This window comes from Orcinus orca, chromosome 17 (genome assembly GCF_937001465.1).
Source record: "Orcinus orca chromosome 17, mOrcOrc1.1, whole genome shotgun sequence".
NCBI classification, from domain to species: domain Eukaryota; kingdom Metazoa; phylum Chordata; class Mammalia; order Artiodactyla; family Delphinidae; genus Orcinus; species Orcinus orca.
Genome location: NC_064575.1, coordinates 6,136,148 through 6,147,618, shown reverse-complemented (window position 1 = coordinate 6,147,618; position 11,471 = coordinate 6,136,148). Strand labels below are relative to the sequence as shown.

Genomic DNA, 11,471 nt, shown 5'->3' with positions numbered 1-11,471 from the left:
TAGTCACCAGGCCCATCCACGAGGATTATCTTAAAAGGGAAATTGTTCCAGCCTTTCTTAAAACAGAAGTGAAGGGACTGCTTAGCTAGTCCTGTCCAGGAGCGTGGTAGTAATTGGTTTCATCTCTTCTTCCTGTGTCTGGAAGCCAAAAGCAAACGGCAGTGTTCTTAGGGAACTGTCAGGTTTTTACAAAGATTGCTGACAAGGAAATGGTTACTCAGTGTCATGGTTCCTGAAGTTCCCAGTTTAGGGGCGGAGTGAAAACTCTGCAGACACTGATAGAAGTATACAAAGACCTGCAGTGTTCAAAGATACTTTTTAATCTTTCTCCAAATGATTGCTGTTTTATTTCGATGATGCACCTCATTCTTCTCCCTTGACTAACATGGACCTTTCGAAGCAGTTCTGTTTCGGTGGGCGTTTTGCTTTCTTGGTTATTTGATTTTAATAGAAAATCTTGTGCCTCTGACGCTTGTCGTCTCCGACACTGGTCAGAAATTTAGCTGACTGACTGAGCTGCAATTTAACGTAGTCTCTCCAGGTGAAGAGTCTTTTGAAGACCTGACCGAAGAAAGCAGAACGCTGGCCTGGAGTAACATCACGCGACTGCAGCTCCACGAGCAGCACAAAATCCACAAAGAGTAAGAACGTCTCGGCCGCGGCTTCGCACATGCCGGGGTCTTGGCCTGGGGGTCTTGATTGGTTTTAATCCCCCTAAGCTGTCCATAGCAGTGAACAGCCACCAGGGGTCAGTGTGGCATGGGAAAGCTTGGCACAAAATGGGTGTGTGTCATTTCTGCTGTCGGTCATTCTAGAGCACGGGATGGGGTCTGCAGACAGCAGGCAGCCGTGTGCCTCTCAGAGAAGTACACGGCACCTCCAGTCCTTGATGGTGGGAACCTTCGGGGAGGAACAGGATATGTCTTACCCACGTGTTGCATTTACTGATATTGTCAGGGAAAATGTATCTTTTTTAAAACATGGTAACAGATGTGTGTGTTATACACACAGAGAACATTGCAAAGTTCATTGCAGCACTCTTTACAGTAGCTGGGACATGGAAGCAACCTAAGTGTCCATCGACAGATGAATGGATAAAGAAGATGTGGCACATATATACGATGGAATATTACTCAGCCATAAAAAGAAATGAAATTGAGTTATTTGTAGTGAGGTGGATGGACCTAGAGTCTGTCATACAGAGTGAAGTAAGTCAGAAAGAGAAAAACAAATACTGTATGCTAACACATATATATGGAATCTAAAAAAAAAAAAGTTCCGATGAACCTAGTTGCAGGGCAGGAATAAAGACTCAGACGTAGAAAATGGACTTGAGGACATGGGGTGGGAGGGCGAAGCTGGGGTGAAGTGAGAGTAACATCAATGTGTATACACTACGGAATGTAAAATAGCTGGCTGGTGGGAAGCAGCCGCATAGCACAGGGAGATCAGCTCGGTGCTTTGCGATGACCTGGAGGGGTGGGATAGGGAGGGTGGGAGGGGGAGGCTCAAGAGGGAGGGGATACGGGGTCATGTGTGTGCATATGGCTGATTCACTTTGCTGTACAACAGAAACTAACACAGTATTGTGAAGCAATTATACTCTAATAAAGATCTATTAAAAAAACTAACAAACCTTTTCTTCCCCAAAATCAGGCTTGCTGTTGGCCCTAGAGGGGTCATGAGTGTCCCTGGTCCCCTGTCTGCAGGGCTAGTGATGGACTTTGGTGGGAAGGCTGGGGAAGCACTGACCTTGCTGACCCATCCTGTTCCAGAAAAGAAAACTCAGGGCCAGGGACGAGGCCCATTGTTCTGCTCCAGGGCCACCGACGTCCTGTCTGACTTTTGATATCACGTACACTTGGTCATGGGTGGAACGGAACGGGCCGGTCCCCGTCCGATCGGTGGCTCCAAATCAGAGCACAGCCTCCTGCAAAGCAACCCAGAGTCCCACCTTACTCGTTATAACACGGCTTTCCTTTGTCACCTTCTCTAAACGGCACGTAGAAAGGGGCCTTGTCACCCGAGGCAGTGAAGACATGAGTGAACCTTTAAGAGGACGTGCCGGGACTGATACCAGTCAGGGTCCTTGGCCTCCTTAATCAATAGAAACTGATAAGAGGCCAGACAGGAGATTCAGGCAAGGCTTTATTGGGGCTCCTGCTGCCGCGGGGGGAGGGGAGTGAGAACAAACAGCAGGTGCCCTTGCTGGGCCCACGAGGCAGTGGCGAGCTGGTCTCCTCTTTGGGGTGAGGGCAGGGGTGTGTCCAGGGGTCGGCTGGAGTGGGGCTTAGGTGGCGTGCCCACCCCTTGGGTGGTGATGTGTGCAGGGGGCTCGGGCAGTGCCCTGCTTTTGCTCCCAGCTCTTCAGAAGTGGCAGTTGGGTTTTTTGGTCTTTTTGTATCTTGCTGCCCATAATTTGCCCCAGCTGCGCACGCACGCAGTTATTTTCAGTTCCTTATAGTTTCACAGTTTCTTTGTGTGTCTGTTGCCGGAGGAGACGTTCATCCGGGTGCAGGCACTGTGGCCAAGGGTCCCCGTCCCAGCCTGCCTCAGGACCAGACGGTGACATTGTCATTGGCCAGATGCTAAGTGATGAAGCGAGTGCAGTGACTGCTCGGGGGGCGTCAGTGGTTTGGGTGGCGGTCACCTAGCATTACTGGTTATCTAGGGGGCAGACGTGGGCAGGCAGCCTTTGTGCAGGGCGGCCCAGGAGCTAAGGGTCGGGGTGTTTTCCAGCCGCAGGCGTTGTCAGGACAGAATTAGAAGTTGCCAAGCCATGACTTGCTAACGCCTGGTGGAAGGTGGGACAGGTCCCGCAGAACGAGCTGTGACGAAAACGATGACAGACACTTGGGCTGAATTAAATCAAGGCCTTGAAGGAGACCGGTGTCCTAGCACGTGGTTGATGGTAATTTATGAAACCTTGTTTTCCAACAGGGCAGTCACTGGAATAGCAGTCTCTCGCAGTGGGTCGTCTGTCTTTACAACCTCACAAGGTAGGTTTTCCTACCTGAAAGGGGGGTTACCTGGAATCACAAATGTCCAAGTTTCCTGACTCGGTCCAGGACTGTACCTTCATGTGCTGCCTCCACGTAAAATAAACTTTGAGCAGTTAGTTTGTTGTGTATTGTGTAACATTCCACTGTGATTAGCCAAAAACAGTAATGAAAAATCCCTCTCTGTTGCTGATAAGTTTTCCCAGGATTTGGGGCGGCGAGAGCGTGTGCTGGGACCTTTCCCGCCCTGAGGGCTGAGCCGCACACGGGGCGTCGCCAGCATAGGGCACACGTGCTGTCAGCTTTTCACATTCGTCACTGGGTGTGTGCTTCTGGGTGTTGACTGGAGGATTTAGCTCGAAATCTAATTCACACATTGTTAATGTCTTACACGTTACCAAAGTCACACAGAAGCCCTGCAGTGGCTGTTTGATGGGACTTGTAACTAGCTTGATGACACACTGGAACTTCACTGTTTTGATCCTACGAAAGGGCTAAGCGTCAAGCCTTCCTGGCCGTCTACACCATTAGTCATTGTTTATCTGGTCCCCGTCCCGTTTGAAGCATGCTGACAGGCGCGCGGGGGGCAGTGGAGATGAGAAGCGAGTCGCTTAGCTGCCTGGTGGACAGAGTTCGTACCTGGCTATGAGTGGCTGGCTACTGGCGCTTTGGTCGTCATTGTAGGAAATTCTGCTTTTCATCCATTAAGTTAAGGAAAGGTGCTGTCCAGCTGCACACCTCCGGGCAAATCAGAGTTACTGCTCTCAGGTTCTGGGATCGTGGCTTCACATCCGTAGCGTCCTTCCTTTCTCTTTCAACTATGATCTCAGATTGCGTAAAGCAGAGTTTTCCACAAAGCACAGAAAATGATCCCACTGTGGACCAAAGTTGGTTCACATGCGGCGTACACACGGGGCCACTCCAGGGTCACCGAGACGACGCGGTGGCACGAGTGAGCAGTCGCGCTTTGCCAGGGTTCCTGCCGGCGCTACCCCCCGAGACGAGACCCTGACCTGTTAGCAAAGCCGGCATTCTTGGCTGGATTTGTCTGTCATGGTTTAAATCCCCCCGTTCCCTGTACTGGTCTGACCTTGTAAACCGTGAGTTTTACGAGCATCAGGGCTTTAACCCTGAGGCTTAGTAAGCCTAGCACTTCTTTGTGAACTTGCCGAATAAGGGGGCATGGGGGGTTCTTTTCAGTCAGAAGCTTTTGTGTTTTCTGTTTGTTTCTTCAGCGTTAATAACTCATGTTGCTGACCTATACGCATTTTTGTTTCCACCTGCATTACTGACTCATGTACACCCTGACGATCACCCCAGAGTTACGGTTCTTCCTCAGAGGTGGTGTGTGTCCAGGCTTATGGGTGACCCCACGGGTGACCTCATCACCTGGGGGACCAGCTCTCAGCAGCCTCTGATGTGATTACCTCTAGTACGAGAGGGAACCTCTGATTTTGAGAAAAGCAGCTTTACACACCACGCTGGCTGACTGTTTTCTGTCGGACGCCCCAGTGCACGTCTGCGTGTTGGTGTTGGCAAAAATTAGGTGGAAATATTAGATTTTACTATACAGAAGACATTATTTGAAGCTCATCTGACCTTTTATTTATCATGCTGTATGTTTTCAAATTAGGAACCGTAATGTTACATATTGCAAATATGGGATGTTTGGAGCACATTGTAATTTGCAGTGTTGTCGCTTAAGAGGTTTACCTTGATGCACTTCTAAAAGCTTCTGTTAGGCAAGGAAATTAAGAGCTTGGACATTGTAATCTCTAGTTTATTATTATTTAGAAAGTTAGTGCTTCTCCTCCATGAATGGTCATACGCTACAAGGATATCACACCATAATTGGGCTATGTGAAAAAGAAAAACATTGCCCAAATCTTTTTGTTTTCTTTAATATTAAAATTTGCTCTTTTCTTCCTCTTTAGCTTCTGTCAGTAATTAGGCTTAAATCTGCCTTCGGTCATGGCTTTAAGTTGACCTCCTTGTTGTGGAGCCGCAGATCATAGAATTCCACAGACTGTAGCATCCTCATCGGGGACATGACCCTCGGTCACCTCGCCTGTTACCTCTGCGTGTGCTGGTCATCTGTAAGGGTCAGGAAATCTTTCTTATATGTTTGCTTTGTCATTATTAAATTAGATTCCACCTTGAAGATGTTTTCCAAAGAATCCAAGATGCTACAAAGAAGTATATCATTTTCAAATATGGTGAGTTCATTTTAATTTCACATCAGGGTTACGGTGGAATTTCATGTAGCAGTTTGTTTTATATACACGCATATATGAGTTTGTTTCTTCCCACACAATCGGGCTTATTTCTGTTCAGAATGCCTTAGATAGATTCCTTCTAAACTAGAAATTTTTTCAGGCTGCCTTTCTCATGTTGTTGTGGTTTTATCTGTAACCTAAAAAGTAGAATTCTCCTTAGTAAATCTTGCCTTTTTTGGAACTGTCAGACTAAATGTCTGTGTGCTGCTTACATAACTTAATGCGTTTCTGAGTTGATAGGATACCTAATACTAGAAAATCAGTTCTTCTGAAAAAATACATTTTATTGTTAATGTAAAGCATCCGAAAGATTCTGAAATTCCCTAAAGACCTTTGGAAGCTTTCCTTCCCCACCTGAGTCTTGTAACCCAGAGCCGGTGTTCGGATTCTTGAGGACAGTCCCCACCTGCACCCCTCGCGACTCACTCTGATGTGAGTAGGGGTCCCTCAGCCCAGGGCAGTGAGGACCGTCAGGCTAGGTCCTCGTGCACTCGACACCCTTTTGACTTTCCTACATTTGGGAAGAAACTAGGCACCTGGAATTAGCCAGATGAAAAGAAACTTCATGAATGTGAGGAAGGCCAACATAAATGGAATTCGAGCATGAATTTTGGGGGAACCTGTAAGATAGCTTTACCCCATTAAGGATTCACTAAGTTTTGTAAATTATTAATGTTGGATCATTTGTATTTCAGGCTTTATCATCGTGTTTACTTTTACCAGGAGATGCCACTGTCGTAAGCTCTTCGTGGGATAACAATGTGTATGTATCTGCGCGGGCCCCTTCGCGATTCCACACGCAGTGCAGCTCCCTGTGTGGACGTGAAGCAGGAGAGGGCGGATCTCCCGCTGTTTTCAAAAGAGAACAGATGAGGACAGTTGGGTTTGGATGTGATTATCTGAATCCAGTAATTTCTCCAGTCGGACTCTATTTTCCTCTAAGTTTTTAAATTGAGGTAAAAACACAGATGAGCCAGACCTGGAAATCTCTAGTTTTAAATTCACATTTTGAGTATTTGGTTTAATAACATGAGAACAAGTAATTTGTAATTCCAGTGGGCCTTAATAAGTATAGAATTAAATGATCTAAGGTTTCTTGAAGATGTATTTAAGAGTGTTAACATTAAGCTGGAATGCTGTCTTAATAGCTCTCGTTATCTTTTATGTTAGCTATTTTTATTCCATTGCATTTGGAAGACGCCAAGACACATTAATGGGACACGATGATGCTGTTAGTAAGATCTGTTGGCATGACAACAGGCTGTATTCTGCGTCGTGGGACTCTACTGTGAAGGTTTATATACAATTTCTAAATTAAAATGTTTGGATAATACAGATATTATAAGCCATTCAGCTCCCTGCTGTTGACGTGTTGTCACTTTTTCACAAAGTGTGAGTGACGTATAAGGATGTGGAAGGTTATTGCCTGTGTTTAGTGTGTTTATATTATTATCTTAATATAAGAGGACGTTTTCCTGAGTTTGTCCTGTGTTCCGCTGGGGGTTGGGTGGTGCATTAGACAGCGGACTTAGAGGGAAACATACAGCAGCCCCCTTACCTCACGCAGCTAAGGAACTAGCAGTTGATCAGTAAATATCAAGTTAAAGTGGAGAATCGCTGTAAGGCAAGACATTGTATTTAAAGTCAGAACACAGAAACACACAGCCCTTCACCATTATTGACGTAGGACCGTACTTGGCCTTTTCTTTGGAATTCTGCACAACTTTATTGCATAAACCACAGCAGTATTCATCCTCTTTGGTTTCCAATTTGCATTTATATAAACAGAAAGCAAGAACCTAAAACCATTAGAATTTCTTCAAGACGTTTTCATCATTTCTGTGCCCCCGCCTCTGAGGGGGGACATTATTGTAGGTGAGTTTTCTTGCCTACGTGTGATTTCAGTAAATTTTTTTGGTGACTTGCCTTTGAGTTTTCTCAAAACCTTAATAGACACAACACTTCCGCACTCTGATTTCTTTAGTTCACACAATACTTAAGTCACAGCAGCAAGTGCAAGAGACGGAAGCAGACACGGGTACAGCAGACTCTCGGGAAGCACGTGGTGGCGGGAATAAAAGCTCAGGCATGTGGCAGAGGGACCGAGCCTCACGACATTTCATTTTGTTGGCAGCTGGGGAGTTGGTCAGTCAGGAGAGTTTTTCCTGCACGTGTTAGAAATGCTTTTATAGTGTTTGCAACTACCTTCTGCAATGGGTCCCGTCCTAGGTGTGGTCCGGGGTTCCTGCAGAGATGCCAGGCTCCAGGAGACACCAATTTGACCTGCTGGCCGAGCTGGAGCACGATGTCAGCGTGAGTACCGGCAACAGAGCTACACGGGAGCCCAGCTGGCCCGTCCGGGGTGGTGGAGGTTCTTGGCTTCACTTGTGTGTTTACGACCTTTTGCTTTGCTTATTATTTTGCTCATCGGAGGGGAGAGCACAGGCAAACTCTCAGCTCGTTTCTTGGAGCTCTTTGGGCTTCCAAGTCTTCTTTGTCTCTTTTCCCCCAGTTTGCTGTTTCTTTGAGAATTAGCTACCGTCCAGCTAGACTTCCAAAAGACCAGTGTCTGAGCACGACGTTGAATACCTGGGTATCCTCACACTATCGGGGCAACTAGATGTGTTTTCTGACACCAAGGGTGGAAAGGGGGCCCTCTGTCTAGGGTGAGGACACCAACCTGTCTGCATGGTGTGTGCAGCGGGCACACAAGCCTGGCACTGCGTCCTGTTCACCCGCTCTGTCTCCACGAGGTCACGGCTGCATCTCCTGCCGTGGCCTGCGGTACTACTGCCTTTCCTCTGAGGTTGTGAACTGGTGCCGAATCTGCACGGTCAGCAGACTGACTGGGGTTGAGACATATTATTTACTGTGTAGTTCAAGAAGGGTGTGCGAGGATAACCCCGAGAGAAGCCCACCTCCCCAGGTGATCGTGGAGCCGCTGTGCTTCGGGCAGTCCGGCACCCTGCTACCACTTACTACTCGTGGAGTCATCATTCTGAGACTGTCAATTTTAGGCTCTTTTGAAAAGTGTTACGTTTACCCCAGCAATACTTCATTGTATTCACTGGCATATGAAGAATTTCACTTTTAAATGAATTATCATTCAGTAGGTGGTGTTGAAAGAATGGGCTGGGGAAACGCAGCTCAGTGACCATGATTCTAAATGGAGTACCGCCTGTTTTCTCCTCTAGGTCGATACAATCAGTTTAAGCGCTGCAAGCACACTGTTGGTTTCAGGCACCAAAGAAGGCACAGTGACTATCTGGGACCTCACTGCAGCCACCGTATTGCACCAGATTCCATGTCACTCAGGGACTGTATGTGATACTGCTTTCAGCCCAGGTAGTATTAGCCTTTTTAATACAGCTAACACCAGGGGAACTGGAATTATTATTTTGAAATATATAATAAGAATATAAAAAGAAAAGCACTGTTTGCTGATAAAAAGAGGTTTTGCCTATGGGTAAGGCTGCTTCATGGTAAAATACGGTATATGTGGTATTTGTATCAGAAAAGCGGTATCAGGTACTGTTCTTAATTCCTCACCTCACTGGAGAAATTAATTTATAAGGTGTAAATGAATTCACACCAAAGGGTCATCAGCCCAGTGTCTTAAAAACAGAAGCGTTTCAGGGAGAGGCTAGTCATCATTGGTTAAATACAACAAGCAGCTGTAGCTCAAGCGAACATTTGGCCCCTGGATTCAGCAGTAAAATCTCAGGTTAATCTAAACCACACTTGGGAAGCTGTAACCCGTATCCACGTTCCGCCTTGTGTTACAGACAGTCGCCACGTCCTCAGCGCAGGAGAAGACGGCTGTCTAAACGTCGTCGATGTGCAGACAGGAATGCTCATCTCTTCTATGACTTCGGAAGAGCCCCAGAGGTGCACTTTCTCGAGTTACTCGTGGTGAAGACATTTATGGACAGGCTCACGATCACGGCGCAGGGCCTGCTTTGGCCCTTCCTTCATGACCAACGGTGAAAGGATGATCTCTGAATCCTTCTTGCAGGTGCTTCCTCTGGGACGGAAATTCTGTTTTATCCGGGAGTCAGTCCGGTGAGCTGCTTGTCTGGGACCTTCTCGGGGGGAAGATCAGGGAGAGAATCCGGGGCCACACAGGTAAGCTGTCTGCCGCTGACCTGACTCCTCCAAACCTGCTTTTCCCACCAGCAGACGAGCCCTTCTCAAGCAGAAAACTCCCCGTGTGTCCTCTGTGCCGTGGACGTTCCCCTCCAGATCCTGGCTGGCCAGGCCACCTGCATCTCTTGGGTTGAGAGATATTCGACTCCAGAATGGAAGTTTTTAACTTCCACATGGAGAATTAAAAGCCAAGTAAAAGCTGTATGTGCATTTAATACATGCACACGGTAGGAAGAAACAATACAAAAGTAATGGAAACGGTACCAAAGTAATGAATCACAGTGGAAATGAAGTCTTCCTCCCAGACTCCCCCCGCCCCCCCCCCCCGGGCCTCATCCTGGGAAGACTGCAGCTGGGTTTCTGGAGATGTCTCACATTGTTGAAGGATGCGCTGCTGTGTGCGTCAGCGTTCTGCCCGTTGGGTTTTCACTCTGCTTACATTTGCACGTCTTCCTCTCCTCTCAAGCACTTGGAGGATTTATGGTTAATTCTTGTAATGGCTATGGTTATAAGTATCTACTGACTGCCCACCTTCACTCTCTTCCCTCTGTCACTGTTGTGTGTGGTTATTTCTTCGTAACATTATACATTGAAGTGACTTGTCTATGCCTTTCTTCCCCAGCTCACAAGCTTTAAATAACACTTTGACTCCTGACAGAAATGGAAGTAAACCAGCAAACTCACACCAATTCCCTACTTCTCTCATCTGCTGCCTGACTTTTGTCACAGGTGTATATGATATTTGTATTCTGTTCTGCAATTCCCAGTTGCTTTAGCTTTACATTCAAATAGTTTCTTATTCCTCGCAAGTTCCTTGTACTGAGTAGTTACTCTGAGTTCATGCAGATTGTATTATAGGACAAGACCACGTGGTACCGCCTGGTCAGCTCACCCCCTAACCACACGTCTCTTCTCGCAGGTGCCGTAACGTGTATGTGGATGAACGACCAGTGTAGCAGTGTCATCACGGGAGGGGAAGACAGACAAATTATGTTCTGGAAATTGCAGTATTAAGTGCCTTTTCCTCGAATATTATTGAACTCTATGTAATGTTTTAAACCAAACTTTTAAACGACCTGGTGAACGTGCAATTATAGTAGTTAGAAGTCTTACCACATGAGAAATTTGTGGTTTTAAACTTTATAAATCATGGTGACTTCACTGAAAGCCATTAGTTGTCATGCTCTAAGGCAGATGGAGATGTGGCAGTACTGGGGAGAAAAACGTTAACATTTGTAAGGCAGGTGGTCAGCCCAGGATGACGATGGTCAGAAGACAAGTTTGGGTGGCAAAGAGCGTAGCTAAGAGATACTAAACCAGCTGGGGAAACTTCCCAAAAGCACTGAACAATTTAAGGACTTTCCAAGAAAATGTGAGTATTCTCTGCTGCCGAGGCACTCCGTTATGTCTTCCTACTCGACACAATTGCTGCCCGCTGGGTTTTGGGATGTGTGTTTCCACGGAGTGCTTACTTTCTATAACCGCCTGGCCCCAGGTTCTAAGAACCTGGGGAAGGATTATTTCATTATAGCTATTAAATGCCCATCTTTTCCATGACATTAAAAATATTTTTCTGTAATGAAAGCAGTTTTCATTTTCTCATTTAAATGATTTATTAACAAAGTACTGGGTACTTCAAGTACTGATCCTTCCAGAAAACCATACTGAGTACCGTGAACATCATCCTCTGCTTCAGTAACTATCTTCAGACCGAAGTCCAGATAACGAGGTAGAGAATCAAACTGAGAAACGTGCCGTGCTTGGCTTCTCTGAATTTCGCACGAGGTAAGCTGTGAAGCAGCAGCACTGACGACCTCTGAACCACAGCAAGTATGTGACGTAAGATCTTTCTACACCGTTTTCAAGCCCTGGGGTATGTTGAATGTTAACTATGACTCGGCCTGGGTGCCCCCAGGGAAGCAATAGGCTCAGTGCAGTCCAGCTTCCCGCCTGGAGGCCCTTCTCCCGACACTCAGGCCCTCTCAGTACAGAGGGGCTTTCCTCAGGCTCCCGGGTGGCGGCCGCTCTGGGAGATGACTCTCTCCCACAG

General features: G+C 46.8%; 1 protein-coding gene across 9 annotated transcripts in view; it reads left to right on the top strand.

Moving 5' to 3' along the window:
- Window positions 1-11,005, top strand: part of NSMAF (neutral sphingomyelinase activation associated factor) — a 58,693-nt gene extending 47,688 nt beyond the window's left edge. For 3 of the 9 annotated variants that reach the window (XM_049700741.1, XM_049700745.1, XM_049700746.1), the window contains 9 exons: window positions 533-641; window positions 2,941-2,999; window positions 5,148-5,215; window positions 5,971-6,038; window positions 6,446-6,569; window positions 7,505-7,588; window positions 8,470-8,620; window positions 9,061-9,163; window positions 9,291-11,005. In XM_049700741.1, coding sequence (XP_049556698.1) covers window positions 533-641; window positions 2,941-2,999; window positions 5,148-5,215; window positions 5,971-6,038; window positions 6,446-6,569; window positions 7,505-7,588; window positions 8,470-8,620; window positions 9,061-9,163; window positions 9,291-9,555 — 1,031 coding nt within the window. In that variant the 3' untranslated portion in view covers window positions 9,556-11,005. The remainder of the gene's footprint in view (window positions 1-532; window positions 642-2,940; window positions 3,000-5,147; window positions 5,216-5,970; window positions 6,039-6,445; window positions 6,570-7,504; window positions 7,589-8,469; window positions 8,621-9,060; window positions 9,164-9,290) is intronic. The other 6 variants (XM_049700744.1, XM_033437614.2, XR_007472778.1 and 3 more) reach the window with 5 other exon arrangements.
- The last annotated feature ends 466 nt before the right edge of the window (window positions 11,006-11,471 follow it).